Source organism: Hydra vulgaris, chromosome 09 (assembly GCF_038396675.1).
Source record: "Hydra vulgaris chromosome 09, alternate assembly HydraT2T_AEP".
In the NCBI taxonomy this organism is placed as follows: Eukaryota; Metazoa; Cnidaria; class Hydrozoa; order Anthoathecata; family Hydridae; genus Hydra; species Hydra vulgaris.
Window position 1 is genome coordinate 17838781 of NC_088928.1, and position 20386 is coordinate 17859166.

At 27.8% G+C, this 20386-nt stretch overlaps 2 protein-coding genes across 5 annotated transcripts in view; one reads left to right on the plus strand and one right to left on the minus strand.

Annotated features, from left to right (window-relative positions):
- Positions 1-20386, plus strand: part of LOC100208491 (WD repeat-containing protein 62) — a 61562-nt gene that overhangs the window by 32133 nt on the left and 9043 nt on the right. For all 4 annotated transcript variants that reach the window (XM_065804921.1, XM_065804923.1, XM_065804922.1 and 1 more), the window contains exons 15-24: positions 695-738; positions 1073-1236; positions 3375-3466; positions 3542-3667; positions 3809-3879; positions 6939-7024; positions 7199-7237; positions 7795-7867; positions 7981-8092; positions 8493-8556. In XM_065804921.1, the coding sequence (XP_065660993.1) occupies positions 695-738; positions 1073-1236; positions 3375-3466; positions 3542-3667; positions 3809-3879; positions 6939-7024; positions 7199-7237; positions 7795-7867; positions 7981-8092; positions 8493-8556 (871 nt within the window). The remainder of the gene's footprint in view (positions 1-694; positions 739-1072; positions 1237-3374; positions 3467-3541; positions 3668-3808; positions 3880-6938; positions 7025-7198; positions 7238-7794; positions 7868-7980; positions 8093-8492; positions 8557-20386) is intronic.
- On the minus strand, positions 17065-19021 carry LOC136084609 (uncharacterized). The gene is made up of 2 exons (XM_065804917.1): positions 18224-19021; positions 17065-18076 (listed from the first exon to the last, which is right to left on the minus strand). Exon 2 carries the CDS (start codon positions 17706-17708, stop codon positions 17202-17204), a length of 507 nt encoding a protein of 168 aa, XP_065660989.1. The 5' UTR covers positions 17709-18076; positions 18224-19021; the 3' UTR covers positions 17065-17201.

Genomic DNA, 20386 nt, shown 5'->3' on the forward strand with positions numbered 1-20386 from the left:
ATAAATGATCTAGCTAGTTTCATTTTTTATGTCATAAGATAAATGTCATCTCATGAAATAAAAAATAGTCCAATGAACCCAGTTAACAAAAAATTTTAGAATTTAAAATTTTATTGAACTTAAATAATAATTGTATGAAATTAGACAAAAGTTGATAAAAGCAAATTAAAAAAATAAACAAAAGTATGTTTCTTTATTTTAAGGTTTAATTCTGTAAGTCTTGATTAAAAGGTGGTCCACCATATTATTGGTAAAAAAACTTCTGAAAAGTTAAGAACCAAAATAATGGCTCAATCTCCTTTAATTAATAGCTTTCCAAAAATTTGCAAAACCAATATTCCACTTTGCCCTATAGTTTCTGATTGTGATGGGCTGACAGATAAATTTGATGCAAAATACTGTAAATCTTCTTTTTAAGGTTTAATATCGTAAATGTGATCAATTAATGATTACTGATTACTATATTGCTTTTACTTAACGGCATTTAACAAAATGAAATTATGCAATTAAGATAACTTTTACCAAGTCAACAATTTAATCTTTAATGTAGAGGTCTTAAGATTTTTTTCAGTGTAGCAAACAACTGATTTTTTTTATAAATTCTGTATATTTGAAAATGGTTTAGAAAACTAAAAGTTTATATTTTATTTTTATATTTTGTATTATTTCTAAACTCACTTTTATTTGTGTTTAGAACCGAACGAAAGTAATGTCTACTTTAAAAATGTGTACAGCAAAGTAAGTCCTTTTTTTTTGTACACTTTATCATAGATAAATCATAGTTGCATAATTTACTGAAACAATGAGTTACAGTTGTTATAAAATTAATAGTAGACTTTCTTCTATAAGCAAGAAACATTAAGACACATATTTATAAGTTTTACTGAAAACTTTCTAAATGCTAAAGTTTAAAAATTTGATCTATAATCAACATTTCTTTTTATTTTAGAATACCTTAGTTTTTTACATTTTTTTACTGTAAATGCTGAATAAAAATTTATTTTCCTTAATTTGAAAATATCATGATAATAATTTGGGAATGAATAAGAGTGATATTTTTTAAAAAAAATAGGAGTTACTGAAAATAGTCTACATTGATGAAGGGTTGTCAAATTTACAAGATACTTCAATGACCCCTCTTGGGAAAGATACAGACTCCAAGAATGGTGTACGATGCATGCAAATAAGCCCAAACGGACATTTATGTGCTGCAGGAGATAGATCAGGAAATTTAAGGTAACAATTCTAAATGCTTTTACTTTCTAACTTTGCTTGCATTACTTTCATCATAAGCATTGTCAGAATATCATCATCATCATCATCAGAGTATCATCAGTACTTTTTGTCATCATCAGTGAATAATCAGTACTTTTCAGCAAGAAAAAGAAGGGAAAAAAAGAATTGATCAAATAAATTTTTAGATAGAAGTATTGCAATAGTAACAGGATATCATCTTTTTTCAGGATATATCCAGAATTCCGGATACTTCTTTCAACTTTTAATTTTTCTGGTTTTTCAAGAGGTTTTTTTGTAAATACAAATTTTATTTTATAATATATATTTTTTTAATGTATTACCCATACAACAAGTAAGGAAAGTTTTTAAAAAAATTGAAGAAGCCATCAGCTTAAAAGTAAATTAATTAAAAGTAAACAAATATAAAGGAAATGAATTCCAAATTCTTTGCACAATGTTTTCCCAATTTTTAAAATATGACTTTAATAACCACTGGGTAAAGTTTTTATGTCCAAAAAGAACAAAAATGTCAGCCCTATTGTTGTTATTGGTGACTTTAAGGCTCATTTCCCTGAATAGTATGAGCTATCATGCTGTAATCTCACTACAACTTTTAACTTGTTATTCTCCTACATCAATTCAACCTATCATCCGACTTTTTACTACTAACTTAAGGTTGACTATATAAATATTTCAATGCAATGGCATTGCAAATCACAGATGCTTCTTTTTTACGGCTCAAAAGATGTTTTAAAGGAGGAAAAAAATAAAATAATCTAAAGATTAAATCAAACAAAAAGAATTCTTTTTTCTTTTCTTTTTTCTTCATTTATTTTTCCGTTTTGATATGTTGTAATGTCGTGATTATTTTTTTAGTTTATTACTTTATTTAAATTAATGCAATAATTAGTCACCATGTGACATCGAGTGTTTATTTTTGTTAATTATATCTTTTTTCTTCTTTTATTACAATATTGTTCATTCATTATGAACTCTTTATTCATTTTGTTGCTGTTTTTTTTGTGTGCTGTGTTTATTATGTTTTTGTTTGAGTTTTTTGTTAACGTTTTGTAATAATCATAAAATTATTTGTATTATTTTAATCAATATTATTATAATTATTATATATTCATGTCATTGTTAATTGCTACTTTTTATCAGTTTTCAACTGTTTGTAACTTTCTAACTTAGTGTATAGCTATTGTGTTTATACAAATTGTTATTATACTATTATTGTTACTATTATATAATTATTGCTATTGTTATAATTATTAATATTATTATTATTTTTATATTGTAAATTCTATCATTGATATTATATATTGTGAACATAAGTATATTTTTATATATTATTTTTATTATATTATTAACATTAGTAGGTGTATTTTTTATTTTTACATTTTTATTTTTTTGATTACTTTGATTTACACTTGCTTTTGTTTATTAATATTGTTGTTAATTATTTTCTTGTTCATTTTAGTTAGGTGTCACTCCATTGACTAGTTTTTAACTATATGAGTGAGACCTAACCTGCTTTTGTAAAAAATATAATAAAATTTGTAATTTTTTAAATTTTGGTTGAATAAATGGATAAAGTATTTCTACCACCAATATTTAAAAACCTTAGCATTGATATTTTTTAGACACTCATAATAAATTCCTGTGCATGTTAATATGTTTTTACCAATATGTTAGTATCACTTTATATATATATATATATATATATATATATATATATATATATATATATATATATATATATATATATATATATATATATATATATATATATATATATATATATATATATTTATATATATATATATATTTATATATATATATATATATATATATATATATATATATATATATATATATACTTTTGAAGTTGAATTGTGTCATGTTACACTTTTTTAAGACTTTCATTCCCAATTTTACTTTTGAAGTTGAATTATGACTCATAAACTTTTGAAGTTAAATTGTGACTTATTAACTTAAATTATATTGTAAAAGCTTTTGAACTCACAATCAGTATAACTAAATAGCTAACAAATTATTACTTTATCATAGGCAAAGATTTATATCATAATTTATCATAAATAAACCAAGAATTGTCTTCACACTTGTTATATTTTTAGGATTTATAATTTGGAATTTTTTGATGAAATATATCGAATTGACGCCCATGAATCAGAAATTTTATGTGTAGAATTCTCAGATCCAAAGTCAGGTTAGATTCTACTAATTCATAAAATGTTTTAATATTTAAATAATCATACAGTGTTAAAAGATTTTTTTTTTTAAGATTTTGAGTTGCTTGCAACATCAAGTCGAGATCGCTTGGTTCACATATTTGATGTTCAAAACAAGTTTAATCTTCTACAAACCATAGATGATCATTCGTCGTCCATAACTGCAGTGCGATTTAATTGTAATATTATTTTGTTTGTTTGAATCTTTTACATTATTTTAAAATTTCTATTAGTCAAAGTATTAGTATACTAATTAGTATAAGTTTTCCAAATATAAAGAAGTTTGAGCATAAGTATGTTTTTTTTTAATTTTTTTGTAGATGATTTAGATGTTCTTCAATTGTTAAGCTGTGGAGCTGATAAAGTGGTGATGTTCCATACTGGCCAAACAGTAATTGCATTATTATGTTATGTGTATACACACAAACACACACACATACACACACACGCACGTACGCAAAGAAATAAAAGTACATTGGAGATAATGGGTTAGGGTTCAGACAGATAGTGTTTATAAAGGAGATCTATTATGGAATTTTTTTGCATTTTGTTTTTCTTTTTTTATTATTTCTATAAATGTTGTACAATATTAGTCTTTTTACAGTAATAATAAATTCAATAATATAATATAATGATTGGTTAAGTTTATGAGATTAAAAGCAAGGAAGCTCCCAGAACCTTAACGTCTTGTCATTGAGAGCTGCATTGTTTTTCAACTACATCCGTCACATTTATAATATTAAATATATATATATATATATATATATATATATATATATATATATATATATATATATATAAATTAATAGAAAATCACTTAACAAAATTTTTTTCATTTAACACTGTGTTTCATTAATAAAGACTCATCAGAAATGAATGATGAAATTAATGCAACTTCAATTTATACCAAAAATTAAATTACAGGAAGTCGCAAATGTCATAACTACTGTAAATTTTCACACATTTGTGGAATTTGCTGACACTATTATAAAAAGAATTCTTTAGAAATGATTACTTATGCTTTTTTTAAAAAAATATTTTTTAAAAGGGGGGTTTAATGTAACTATTATTTGACCTTATTTACTTTTATAGTTTTTTAGGAGAAACTTATTTTCGTGCCTACATTTAGAAATTAATTCCGATTTTTTATTTAATAAGCATTCTTGGTTTGCACGTGTAATTCAAATTTTTCTTGTAGGCATAGTATGCATCTTTTGGAAATATTGTTATATGCAGGCGCTGTTTTAAGGATGGACCAATTCAGTATAAAATCATCAATATTTTAACCTGTTAATTCCCATATATATTTTGACAGCATGGTGTCTTTTGAATACTTTTTATTTTTAAAAAATTGTTCATTTCAAGGAGTTGTAATTTACAAAGTTTTGTCATAATTGTTTACTGCAGGCAAATACATTCCATCTTGAAATCATTCTTTATTTTGAAATTTTCTGTCTTCAAATTATTGTAATTCTTACGTATTATTATGAGCTATGTTACAAGTTGGTACAGAGGAGAGAAGCGAACCATGAAGTTTGCTATCCCACGAATTTGGGGAGAGCCAACAGACCACTCAAGCAACTGCTACTTCTGAATGGTAAACCCAAAAAATTGTTGCACCTGCAAAAATGCCTTTCAGATCGTTTATCCGGACATAACTTCTTCCATCCCGCCAGTACCACACAGCCCCAATCTGCCTGTTCCAACTGCTCCTAGGTTGCATCTGCCATTTTCAGAAGACAGCAGCAAATATGATAGCGAGGCAGATATGGACTACAATTCCGCAGATGAAGTTGGTGATAGAAAGCTGTATTTCTCACCAAAAAGATGTGAACAACTTAATTAGGGACTTTAGGCTTACAAACTTGAATGCTGAACTTCTAATATCCAGGCTCAAACAGTGAAACTCGGTTGATGCTAGCATACAAGTTACAGATCAGAGGAAGCAACATCAAAGATTCTCCGATTTCTTCAGTCAGCGTGATGGGCTGTGCTTCTGCAATAATGTTGTTGGTCTATTCTAGACTATAAGTATTGCATGTAATCCTATTAAATTGCGTCTATCCAAAGACTACTGTCTTTGGATAGGCATAATTTAATAGGATTGGATCTTGGAGCCTCAAAGCTATGTTGCTTCACAATTGAAACAACTACCTGTCTCTCCTGATGGCCCAATTTATGCATCTCAAAGAGGACTACACGAGTGTCAAAATATTGCTGAGTGTATTAAAGTATGATAGCCATGGATGGGAGGTTATTTGGTGACTTTAAAATCATATCATTCCTCATGGGTCTTCAAGGAAGTTTCACGAAATTTTCTTGTTTCTTCTGTTTCTTTGCGCATTATTGCACAAAGGACTGGCCACAATTGACCGAGTTTTCTGTTGGGAAGAGCAATTGAACTGGGAGCCGCTGATAGATCCTCATAAAGTGCTAATGCCACCGCTGCACATCAAGTAATGCCTCAATAAGCAATTTGTCACTGCTCTTGACATGGAGTCAACAGCATTTCAATACCTCTAAGATCTTTTTCCAAAGCTGTCCGAAGCTAAGGTCAGGGCTGGTATATTTGTTGGACCACAGATCAAGAAGATCATAAAATGTGAAGATTTTGCAAAGCTGTTGAACAGGACAGAGAGAGCGGTTTAGAGCAGTTTCGTTGTAGTTGTTCAGGGCTTTCTAGATAATCACAAAGCTGAAAACTATGTGGAGTTGGTGCAGACTCTCATAAAGAATTATGCCAAAATGGAATGCAGAATGTATCTGAAATCTCAACAAATTCAAGGAGAGCATGAGTGCTTATTTCGAGGAGCAGGGCAAGATATATATTATATCTATATATATATATATATATATATATATATATATATATATATATATATATATATATACATATACATATATACAACTTATTGCTAGTTTAGATGAGCACTCTGACGTCCCACTACAATAGCCTGCTGCTGGGGGCTTCAATACATAGACTGACTGACAAATAGCCTGACTCTCAGCAGAGTGCTGGTACATCGACTGAGGGTTCGGGATGGGCCAACAATCTTTTCTTTCATTGTTCTTCATTTTTTTCTTCTTTTTCTGAAAATGCTGTATGCTACAAAGATAAGCAAAACTAGTGAGCAAATGCTTATCTAAATAGAAGATGTGTATATATATATGTATTTTTTTTATATATATATATATATGTATATATATATATATAAACACACTGTGGATTTAGATTTGATTTAGATTTTATGTTTTTTTTGTTATTGCTGTTGTTGTTGTTGTTGTTGTTTTTCCAACCTAAGCATTTACTCAACTCACAGATGAAAAAAGAAAAAAACAATTAAAAAATTTGCTGAGATTTGCAAATCTTGCTGATTTCTTTAGTTTGATATGATGTCATTTTGTGTTGTCATAAATTTGCAGTTACATAATTGTATAATATACTTCTAGAATAGTAATGGCAGTATTACATTTATTCGAAATACCATTGTTCCTGGAAAATCTACACTCTATGATATGGGAATTGATCCTACTAGGTTAAATTAAATTTTGTTATATTATTTTATTTTAATTACTTATTTATTTTACTGCTTTTTGTAGTTTATATTATTTTTTAAACATGCGTTTTAAAAGAAATGTTTTTTAGAAAGCTAAAGTATATTTTTTTTATTTTTACAACCAAATGTTTTTTTTTTTATTATTAAAAACAGGAAGTTAGCTGCAACTGTTGGACAAGACAGAAATTTGAGGTAAATTTGTAATTTCTTACAAATGTAAAAAAAAAAATGTAATAAATTCAATGTAAAATTAACTTTTTCACATTTCAATCAAGTTTTTCACATTTCACATTTTGCAACATTGAACACCTAATGCTAAACTTATGATTTTGGTAAATGACATTAAACTTAGTGTCTTGTTAAAAAAATATTTAATTTTTTCCTTTGTTATTTACCTCCCCAAGGCGGAGAAGGCCACTACAGATGAGGAGGCTACTTGTGGTTATAACCCTTTCTCAACTCTATAACTCCAAAACATAAGCCTTGACGAACAAGGCCGCTGCGTGGAGAAACAAGTTGAGCACGGTACTGTCAGGAAGGTGGTGGGAATCAAACTCTGAACCTTATGCTTATGAAGCGAGCGCTCTACTACTACACCACTACTGCATAAATGACATCTTGCTATATGATTTTATATATATATATATTTTTCTTCAAATGCTTTTAAAATAAAGATATTATTATAATAAAATGTATAATACAATAAAGCATTATTTAAAATTATTATTATTATTATTTTTTTTTGTTAGAATATATGATATTCAAGGAGCTAAGCAAATACACTGTTTTAAGGGTTCACAAAATGAAGGAAATCTTATCAAGGTAACAAGTTGATATATATTTTATAAATGTAATTGTTGGAATTTTAGTTTATTTGAAAATCTTTGATTGTATTATTTTTTAAATAACTTTACACTGGTTAATAAATTGTTTAGCTTCAATTAGATCCTTCTGGTGTCTATGCTGCTATTAGCTGCTCTGACAAAACAATATCCATTTATGATTTTACCCGTGGGGAGTGTGAATCTGTTATACTTGGTCATTCAGGTATGCACTTCTTCTGAGTGTATGGCTTTGTTTATATTCTATGTGTGTATAGCTACAATTTATTTTATGCACCATGTATATATATAAGTTATTGATAAGTACAAATAAGATAAAAACAAAAACTTTAATTAAATTTAATTAAAACTTTAATTACATGATTGTAATTTTTACATGATATGGGTTTTTATTTATAATGGTTGTATCTTATTCATATTAGGTTGTGTTAAATATATAGTAAGTGTGTTTAGTGCTGTGGGTTTTAGAAGAGTTTATAGTAATGGTGTTAGTTAGTTTAAGTTATAAGGGTGTATGAACTTTTTGAAATGTTTTAAAGATATTTTTGTTCTTGCAATTATTTCAATGTTATTTTTTCACTTTTTCTAATTTTTTTTTGCTGTAGAACTGGTGACTGGCCTTCAGTTTACTAGTGATGGTAAACGGTTGATATCTGTGGCTGGTGATGGGTAAGTTTTTTTTTAAAAACCATGTTTTATTTTTATGTTTTGAAAAACAGTTTTTATTTTTATGTTTTGAAAAACCATGTTTTATTTTTATACTATGATTTTGTATATCTTTTTTATTGTATTAACACTATTTTTATTTTTGGTTTTACTATTAATATTATTATAGTGCTAAATAAGTGAGGAGCCCATCTGCAAAAAGTCACAAAAATAAAAATTTTGTGTTTTGCAAATGGGCTCCTCAAATGTTAGGTTAATAAAAAATTAAAGTTAAATTGTTAAATTGTTAAATCCTAACTTTATGATAATAATATTTTATTATTTTCATAATAATATTTATTATTAATTTAATAATAATTATCATATTAATAATAACTACCAGAAAACAACCCATAATACGGGTTACGGTCGGTCTGTTACTTAACTTATAGTGGCTGTTTTCCACAATTTAAAGTTGCAAAACCTTAACTTATACCCTTTAAGAAAAACGCCTTCAAATTAAAAAATTAAACCATCTGTAAAATTAAAATAAATTAATTTTCCAATTATTTAACGTTATTTGAGTAATTTACAACTGACATATGTCATATCAGTGTATGGCAGAACCATTTTCCTAGACATTACTAAGTTCAACACAATACATTTTTAGTTTCTGACACAAAATAATAACATTTCATCATGCTTTAAATTGACGAAAAAGTAAAGCTAAATTCTTGTTATATTTTTTATAGCATGAACTTTAATTAATAAGATTAATATAAAGTGAACGTAAATTATTCATGAGTTATTAATTTTTTGGTATCCCCTTGATACATGTTTCTTTAAAAAAAGAAATTGTCTTTAAAACGTTAAATGCACACAACTAAATAAATTTATAAATAACTAAGCAATTGAGTACAAATACGCTTCAAACAAAAAAAAGTTATTTTACAATCAAACATGTGTATAACAAATTGTAAAAAATATGTAAGCTTTGATCTTTTATATTGCATTAATGCGTCGTATGACAAACCTAAAATAAAAATTGTAACAAATAAGTGGACATTAAAAAAAAAAAAAAAAAAAAAAAAAAAAAACTGGATAACAATTTACCTGCTTTTCGGTAGCCTGTTGTCATACTTAAACTGCTGTCGGTGTTGTTTTATGACGTTATTTCATGTTGGCTTTTAGTAAACTTTAGTTTAATTTAAAAGACATTACAATAGATTTAAAATATTTGAATTAAAGAGCAAAATAACAAATGCTTCAAGGAGCCAAACTAAAAACATTAAAGATAAAAAATCAAATAGAGATATAAATAAATTGCATTTATATAGCTACATAGTCTTGGCTTATAGTAAATTTTAAAAGCAGTGCGTCCAATAAATTAAACTACCAAGTAATTATTTTTAACAATAGAATGTAGCATCATTATATTATGATAATTGGATAATGAATCAATTTAACTATATTTAAATGTAATTGGTCAAAAAATAAATATAATTTTAATTAAAAAAGAACAAAACAAATCAAATATACAACATAATATATTATTAATAAAAAAATTATAAATTAAAAAAAATAATTGCAAAATTAAAAAAAAATAAAAATTAAAAAAATCACCGAAGAAAAAGCAGCAACAAAAAAGATATAAATATCTTCACTGATAGAAGACATTTAGAACCTTTTGGTTGCTGTTTTTTCTTCGGTGTCTCCCAACACCCTGGTATGGATGAGCCCTCCATTTAAAGGATGGCTCATCCATACCACCATTACTTCGTCACTTATTGAAGGATCTCTCCGAGAGAGGTGTTGGGAGTGATATCTTTGGTATTGCTCAAATGTTAACGACTCTAAAATTACAAATAGAAGGATATAATAAAAATTAAAAATATTTACAATTTTTTTAAATCAAAATATAAAGCCTTATCTCACCATTTTCACAGGATGAAGAGGATGCTAAAAATAATAATAAAAAAAAAGAAAGTAAATTAAAAAGGGTTAAACTTGTGAAAAATTTTATTTTAATAAAAATATGAGTAAAATGCAAACAGTTTAAAAATGTCATATTTATATTAAAAGTTATATTAGATGTTTTAAAATTCCAGGTACAGTACAAAAAACAAATTCCTATTAAAAAATATCTAATAGCAAAAGCACTGACTTATTTCAGTCTTCAATTCTGTGTCTAAACAATAAAAGCATTTAAATGTATAGACGTTAAAATATCTACTTAACTTTTTAAAAATAAGTTCACTCAACTAATGTAGCTAATACATTTTAAAAAACATTTTAAAAAACATTAGCTCTCTCTTGATCAACTAAAGAAAATAAATCTTAATTAAACTAACTTGATGTAAAATAATAAAAAGCTGTCTTACTGGGAATTTTAAATTTTTTCTCTTTATTATTGACAATATAATTTTAAGTAGTACCTAAGTTCTTGGGCTTATTGTATAAAATTATAAAAACCTACTTTAAAGTAAAACATTACTTTAAAGTCAACAACATTTTAAAAAACTAAAAATAAATATATATTTAAGAACTAACTATGTAACATGATACAAATCAGTAGCATAATACACATCTAAATAAATACAAACCTTCATCTTAAACAATTTGGGACATTCTATTAATTCGGTATAAAAAATAAAAATAAATATGCTTAAAAACAAATTTAATAAAGGTAATAGACATGTTAAGATATAAAAAAGTGTAAACGATTAAAATGATTAAACAGAGTATAACTTACTTGAAAGATATGATAAGATGTATTAAAACAGATATAATATACAGATATAACGTGTTTTTTAAATATTTGGAAATTCCAATCTCAAAATTCCAGAACAGAAGAAAAGCTAACAGTGCACAAACGAAACTGTCCATCACTAAGTGTAACAAAACAACCAAGAGTAACAAAAAAGTAAAACTGCATTTAACTTATTGCATTACATTATTAAAAATTAAATTACAATTAGCATATTCAATTAATTACATTATGATTATGATTAACAATTTTAATCAATGCCTAAAATAACTCATCTATTTATAAATAAATCATCAATTTTAATCAATGCTTAAGATTCATCAATGCGTCTAACTCATTACGCAACTAATTAGTTTATTTACTAATATGTGCAGCAAACATATCTGGACATAAGAGCCAATTTGTCTTAACTCCATTTTTTGTGAATGAGTAAAATAAAAATTTGATATTTAAGTTTTTAAGCATTTCTTGAAGTACATAAATATATAATAAGTTATGAAACATCAAAACAGCATCATACTAATTTTTCTTTTTTGTGATATTTCGACCTGCTTTAGCACAGATCATCATCAGACGTAAAATACAATACAATATAAAATAAAAATTTGATATTTATGTTGCATATTCCGTCTGGGCCATATAGCCTTCTAATCATTATTTATTGTGGTTTAACCGCAATCAATAAAGTCTTAAATCCATTTTATGAGCCAAAAAATCTTAAAATAGTTTTTTTTACTATACTATCACATTTATACTTACAATGTACTATCACATTTAGCTACCAAAAATGTTTTAAATTGGCTTTTAAAGGTTACGTTATGTTCATAGTTTTTAACGTGACATAACTTCATGTTTGTAAATCAAGCTGACCGCACCCGGGTCTTGTTAAGTCTGTTCAACACAGACCATTTTTTATATTATTTGTATGGCCTCTTTGTTTCAATAGTTTTTAGTAAACGGTAATTTGCTACCATTTACTAAAAATTCTTTTTGTTACTCAGAATTTAAGGACCTCCCTTCCTCGTTTTTGCCTTAATGGTGGCCAGGAGAATAAAGTTATTTTTATTAAGAGTAATCAAGTTTTTGATGAAGACCTTTTACAAAAATAATAAAATGTAAAACAATGATTTACATTTTTAGGAATTTTTTCTTTTTAATATATATAAGAATTTAACATATATAAGAATTTTTTCTTTCCTCAAAAGTGTTGCAAATGCAAACTAAGCTAATTAATTAGTTAAACCTGTTATAAAATTTAAGTAACTTCGTATTTGACAAATGCGCAAAACTACAATATTCTCCATGTATTTAAAGGTTTTTAGATTGTTTTTAGTTGCGACCTCTCTTTAAAATCATTCCTTAAGTTACATACAACAAATTATTAGGCATAAAATAGAGAAATTAAAAAAAAAATTGAACTAATTGCATATATTTATATCATTTTAACTGACAAAAATTTACAATAAAAGGAAATCAGATTTTTTTTTATAAATCGTATAAATGCGTTAATCATAAATCTTAAAGAAAAAAAAATGGAATTATGATGCCATAATTACAAAAAAATAAATTAAAAAAAAAAAAACCCATAAAAACTCAAAATCGATTTACCTATTTATAGTAACCTATGTTGGCATGGCAGTTAATATAAACATTTATCGAAAATGTAATTATAAAATCTGTTTTCAAGTACAAAAGGATTAACAATACTAAAAAAAAAAAAAAAATCAAATTAAGATATAAATTGCATTTTTAGCAAAATGTTGTCTTGGCTTTTAGTAAATAAATAAAGCAGTAAGTTCCAATAATGAAACTACCAATTATTCATTTTTAACAATAGACACCGACGTGAAGGTAAGCCAAGCAGTCTATCAACACAAAACATCACAACAATAACACATAACAATAGAATATTTACACCCTTGATCCTAAAATCCATCAAAATTAACAAACCAAATTAAAATATGAAAGACAAAATTAGAAAACCAATTTAAAGTTAACTATATTTATCTTTTTACTAAACATATAAATACATAAAAGTATATTTGCTTATATATTCAATATTAGTTATTCAATTACTTCAAATTTAGGACATTAAAACGCCCTAGATTTAAAGATCAAGGTTGCATACTCTCTCATACAAATTATGCTAAACATTAACAGACAATATGTGTTTCCAGAATAATTAAAAAAAGGCTAGACAACGCAACCTAGCTCTAAAGCAGTAACACCGCCTGGCACTAAATGCTGCCAAGTCACACCTCAGCTATAAGTACATCACTTGGCTGGCAAGGTTATCAGTCTTGCTCAACATAATGCCAAGTCACACCACTTTAAAAACGTGGAAACAACATAATTTTAACATATATACAACTATAAACCAATATGGTCTTATATAATACATATAAACACATTTTATAACAATATTAAATGACAGATATATTTATCAAAAACTATGAAAAAAAATAATAAAATAATAAATAAAGTTATACATACAAAATGTGCTCACAACCTACAAACAGTAATTTTCGAAATGAAAATCTAAAGACTATAAATTAAGAACATTAGAAAATATAAAATTATTTGTGTAACACCTTCCACCTACCATACCTTGAATGAGATGTTTATCAATTTTGAAAAACAAACTATTAAATGCTCTAGTTCTTGAACATGCAACATATAGTTGACCATGAGAGAAACACGGTTTTTTGAGATATACCCCAACTCTATCAAATGTTTGACCTTGACTTTTATTAATTTTCATTGAATAAGCCAATCTGACAGAAAACTGACGACGTTTCAGAACAAAAGGTAAATTAGAATCTGATGGAGCCAACTGAATTCGAGGAACAAAAACCCGTTTACCACCGGAAACACCTGTCAAAACCTCTGCATCAATATAATTATTTTGAAGAGCACAAACTTTCATTCGAGTACCATTGCATAGCCCAGCTTTGAGATCTAAATTTCGAAGTAGCATAATTACACAACCAATTTTCAATTTTAAACAATGAGGTGGCATACCTGAAGGAGTTAAGCTGTTCAAAAACTCAACAGGAAAGTTATTTCTTTCATTAAGGTCATCAGTATCAATTTGATCAGCACTTAAATAAATTTTGACCTCACCCGGCAGACGTTCAAGCAATTCTTCATTGATTGATAATGAATCAACATTAATTGGTGTTAAAATCACGTGTTTAGAATAATCATTTTGATCAGCATCTCCAAAAAATTTTTTAACAAGCGATTCATTTTCTTTAACAATGCACTGATTTGGTATTTCAATGCATCCTTTAAAAGGATCCTCCTCTTTGACAGGTATAATTCCATTCCCAAGTTTTAGTAGCCATTGGGAAAATTCACCTTCCCCATTTTGCACTCTCATATTTTCAGTTAATGCAGACTTTTGCCAATGCAAAGAACTGCACCCATTGCCAATGCAAAGAACATTTTATACACGATTCTACTATTTCAGCTGGTTGTCCTCTTTTCACAACAGGCAGAATTTGCCTGAAGTCTCCACCAAAAAGAATGAATTTTTCTTCGAACGGAAAGTTGTTGTTGCAAATATCTTTTAACAACCTATCAATTGCATTTAAGACATGTTTAGGTATCATGGATGTTTCATCAAGCAAAAACAAGCTAACTTGTCTTAAAAAATGCTCGTGTATAGAGTTAGGAGTTACATTACATGTGCTATTATCCAATATTGGAACAGGAAGTTTGAATAAGCCATGCAATGTAAATCCATTTGTAAGAAGAGTTGCTGCTATGCCAGTCCATGCAGCTGTAGCAGATTTAAAGCCCCTACTTATGGTTTCAGCAATCAAATAATTATAAGTAAAGGTTTTTTCACTACCAGCTGGTCCATCCATGAAAAACAATCTAGAATGTTAATTTTCTACATTTGGTTGCTCATTCAGTGCAGCAAGGATAGCATTACATACATTTAATTGATTAACATTAAGCAACAGTCTCATTCGGTTGGCTTCGTCAATAGATTGTTGAACATTTTCATCAAAATTTTCTAGATTTAGGTGCATAAACTCATCAATGGCAGGCAGATTGTAATCAGCCAGCGTTTTACCACTTTGATTTATAATCTTTTCAATTTAATGAAGAGTAGCTTGTTCAGCTATTAGAAGGGACTGAGTGGTGAATCAAATCTTCCATCATAAAAGCTTTGTATGTATTCCAGAGATGCAAAGGATTGTCAGGTTCACAAAAGGTCAAAATAATTGAAAACAACTGTCTAATTTGCTTTGGCATGCGTGTTAAAACTGCCTCAGAAAGAGTATTCTGCCATTCAGTGTCATCTTGCAACAAACCTTTCAAAACACATGCTTCACAAAATGTTTCAAGGACAATACCATTAACAGTACGCACATCCTCCCAAGATGTTGCACCTTTTGCTTGCAAAAGTAACTGTCTAAAAAAAAACAATTCTCCAGTTGGATTAACTTTATACATTCTTACTATCACATTATTACCACCCCTTTGTCTAACCTTCCATTTACAATGTTTATCATTAAATATAAAGTGATAAGGAATGTCAACATACAAATAGCAATGTGCTCTTTCATTTTCATTATTTAACTTAAACCATGATGTTAGGTGCGTATCACTTGAGTTGCACAATCTAAAGCCATTTGTTCTGCTTCTTCTCTAAAATACACTAATTGATTTTCAGGTAGATGAACTTTAAGGTGTATAATAGTGTGTGACATATGACTTATTGGATACTTGAAAATTCGCCACAATGCTTCAGATGCACTTACATAACGACAATCTAAAAAAGTGTTTACTTCATCATGATTAATTTTTTCATTTATTAAAATATTGGCACAGTCGTGACCCTTGTATATATACTTGTACAAATATTTAACAGCCTTAACAGACATGCAAGCTTCAACATTAATGTGAGCTTGATATTTCTTTGATAACCATAGGTTGTAGGGTACCACCCAGCGGTTATCTTGATTGTTACCTTTAATATTGATAACCAAACCATTATCACAACGTTTATAGCGTGGATAACCATTATGAACTGCTACTGTGTTAGCATTAAATTCTTTAGGATAGTTTTTGCTGCACACCCCATCTTTCATGCAGGGAGAATTTGGATTCAGTAATGCCACATGGACCGTGAATCATACAAGTTTTAATGGCGTCATAAAGATCTCGTTTAACAATCAGATCTGGAATTTCTGCGGATATTAAATTATTGATAACATGAGCTGTTTCAAGCTTATCATCATTTGTAAAGTGAAGTAAAATATGAACATGTGGCAAACCACGCTTTTGAAACTCAATAACCTGAACATGTGTTACAACTTTCCCTAATACACCGTGCTTAAAAATGTCATTGAGAAGGTTATTTAATTTGTGTTTAAATACTCGAATAACCAAGTCAGGTCTATCATTTGCTGTCTGACCTAGATATAAATTTTCAGTTATCTCGTGCCATTTTGGGTTGCAAGTGAAAGTAATAAAAAGATCTGGTTTACCATACTTTTTAATTATAGCCATAGCATCTTCAAAATTTTCTTTTAAAGCTCTAGGACTTCCTACATAAGTTGATGGCAAAACTACAACACGCCCTGGTCTAATATTATGATCATTTCCAAGGTTGTTTACATGTTCATGTAAGACATCATATTGTTCGCTTTTCAGTTTGTTTTGGTTATTTCTGATGAAACCAAGGCGCTGGTTATTTCTGATGAAACCAAGGCCTTTAAGTTTAACATGCGCATCAACAGCATATTGCTGAAACAGTTTTGAAAAGAGTGAAGAAAAAAATTGTCTAACTGAAAGTTGATAATTGTAATACTGAGATAATGTAACATGATTTCTAACCAATGTAGCACGTTCAGGGTTGTGAACCAATTGATTATGCCAACCAGCATCACCCCTTTGAAAAAAATAGAGGATAAACCATAGGATCTAAGTTGGCAGACATACTTGATATAGTTTTAAGAGGATGACCACTTGGGTAAATAACAACTTCCCTGGAAGCAGGTGGTGCACCATCTTCACCAACAAATGCAACTTCATTATGTGAAGAAGGATTATAGCGACGTCTATCATGCCCTTCAAGTAAAGACATTTTTTCAACTGACACTGAGCGACCTTCTAGAGCTGCTTGACGAATTTCTTCATCTTCCACTTCAGCCATATTTTTAAATGCGAGAGCAAATGGGTTTTCTTCACTAATAATAGTTTGCAATCGAAACATTAAATCATTTAAGCAAAGATCATTACCACGTTGTTGCATTCTAAAATTTACTGCTGCAAGTGGATCATAGATGTATAGTTGACAATATGTAGGCAGAACATCTTGATTTGGTTTTAAATTACCAATACGATGAAAAACTTGACCACATATTCTAAAACATGGCGGCCCATGATTCATGGGTTGAACTACATTAGCTTCAAATGAAGCAAAAGAAAGACAGGCATTATAATTTCTAATATATTTTAAAAAATTCAGATTGGCATTTCTATCTGCATAGTTTCCTTTAAATAAATCTTCTAAATCTTGTGGAAATGATGAAGGTTGCGACAAAACTACCTTTCCATTATGGCAACATAAAAAATGTGTTTCATCATTAAAATTTCTTAGCACCACAATTCTGGCAAATATAATTCATTTCTCCTAAATAATTATAATCTGAAATAGTATTACTTCTTGCTATACAGTGCATTCTTTCGTATCTAGCAGCAATTCTCGCATTTTGTTGATTATTAATTTCATGGCGCCTAAGCCTATTTCTTTCATTTCTGTGACGATTATTTTCAACTCGCCTAACCAAGCTCTCCTCATTTAGGTTTGAATTATTTGCTGCTTGCGGAGCAGCATTTCTCTAGCATTTTGTCGGTTATTAATTTCATCTCGCCTAAGCCTATTACTTTCATTTCTGCAATGACTATTTTCAACTCACCTAACCAAGCTCTCCTCATTTGGGTTTAAATTATTTGCTGCTTGCCGAGCAGCATTTTGTCCATTATTAATTTCATCTCGCCTAAGTCTATCTCTTTCATTAGTGCCACAAACAACTTTTGCCTATTAATATTTCCATTTTCTAAGCTAATATCTGCTTCTAGCCTAATATCATCCATTTAAACTTCACTTTTAATTGAAAGTAGTAACAAAAAATCTTAAACGAATCCTGAAGATTGCGATCTTTCCTATATAATTTTTTTTCTACTCTAAATAGCACACACAAATAATTTTTATATAGATTTTCATTTAAAATAAATTATATAATAATCTTATGACTTTAAAAATATATATATCAGCTAGGAGATGTTTGAAAAAAAATTAGCTTAGCAAATAATAATAAAAACAATTATTAAAAACATGCAGTTCTAATAATAAACATACTGCTAACAAAGAAAAATTAAAAAAGAATCGTTGTAAACCCTTTGTTGCAAACTTAAAAATTATTTCTTCAAAAAAAAATTATTAGTAAACATTTTTTTCAAAAATTCACAAAGCTTTACAATATTTCGTTCTTCTATACCACATCAATACATTATCTGGTAAATCTAAAATAAAATATGTAATGAATAAGTAAATAAATAAGAAAAATATTACATACAAAAAAAGAAAATCAATGCACCTTATAGAGAAAAGCTGTTGTGATTTACCAGAGTAGTAGTTGTAAAATATTATTATTTCATGTTAGCTTTTACAAAATAATTTATGCTGGAACATCATGATTCCAAAATATTTATAGCAAAATCATGTAGTAAACAGCGCTAAAGACAAAAAATCAAATTGAGATAAAACAAATTGTATATATGGCAAGATAATTTGTATTGGTTTTTAGTGAATGATTAAAAGCAGTGATTTTTAATAAAATTACCTATTTACCATTTTTAACAATAGACACCAACATGAAGATAAGCCAAGTGTCTATCAACTCAAAAGATAACAAAACATCACAGCAACAACACACAACAATAGCACACACCATAAGTTAATATAATATGTATATAACATAACTTAAGTAAGATAACATTCATATTTAACAGAACATAAGTAACAACATTAAGCAAAATGTTATTAAAATACATTATTATGTATTTTTTGACACTAAACAAATGTGTAACCCTCTGTTATAAGTACATCGCTTGGCTGGCAAAGTTGACAAATCTTACTCTGCACGTTTACAAAGTCACAGCACTTTGAAGCAACATAATATAAACATATGTACCAACTTTAAACACAATAAATGTGTTTAAATATGTATATAAGGTTAAATATATACCTTATATACATATTTAAACATACATTTCAAAAAAGTATAAATGCAAACAATAAACATGTACAAATAAAAAATTTAAAAATGACATGAGAAAATTTAAAAAGATTCAAAGTAAACAAAATATATATTTACAAACGATACTCCTTACCTTTTTTTTTTTTTTTTCATAAGAACAGTAATCCTCATAACAAAATTTAACCTTTACATACAATAACATCCTTGCTACTTCATCTAATAAAAATTTAAATCCTTTCTACTTTATCTAATAAAAATTTATATACAACTATTTTATATACTTACTTCAATTATAATATGATCTTAACGATGATTATTTATCTAAGTATGATTCTTTATGTAATATATCTAAACTAATAATTAAATTTCATAAGGAAAAAAGTTTCAACTCGCTTAAGAGATCTTTCTCAAATGACCACGTGCATTTTGAGAACACATTCTTTCAAAGCATAACTAAAAAAACGACATTAAACATTAAACGTTTCTATAGTATTAATATTAAGATATGTCTTTTTTGCTTTAGTAAAACATTCAGGGTCTCTCTCTTTCTCTCTCTCCCTCTCTCTCTCTCTCCCTCTCTCCCCCTCTCTCTCTCTCTCTCTCTACACTAAATTAAGAGATTATAGAATATAGTAACTTTATAAAAACCAAACATACTTTTCCCCAGCTTTCAGAGCAGATTTATTTGAGCAAAATTTACATTAGCATTTTTTTGGAGCAAATTAAACTTTATGTATGTATTTGAAAGCATTTTTGACTGCTTTAAAACAAATATTATACTTGGAAAATATGTAGTACTATGTGG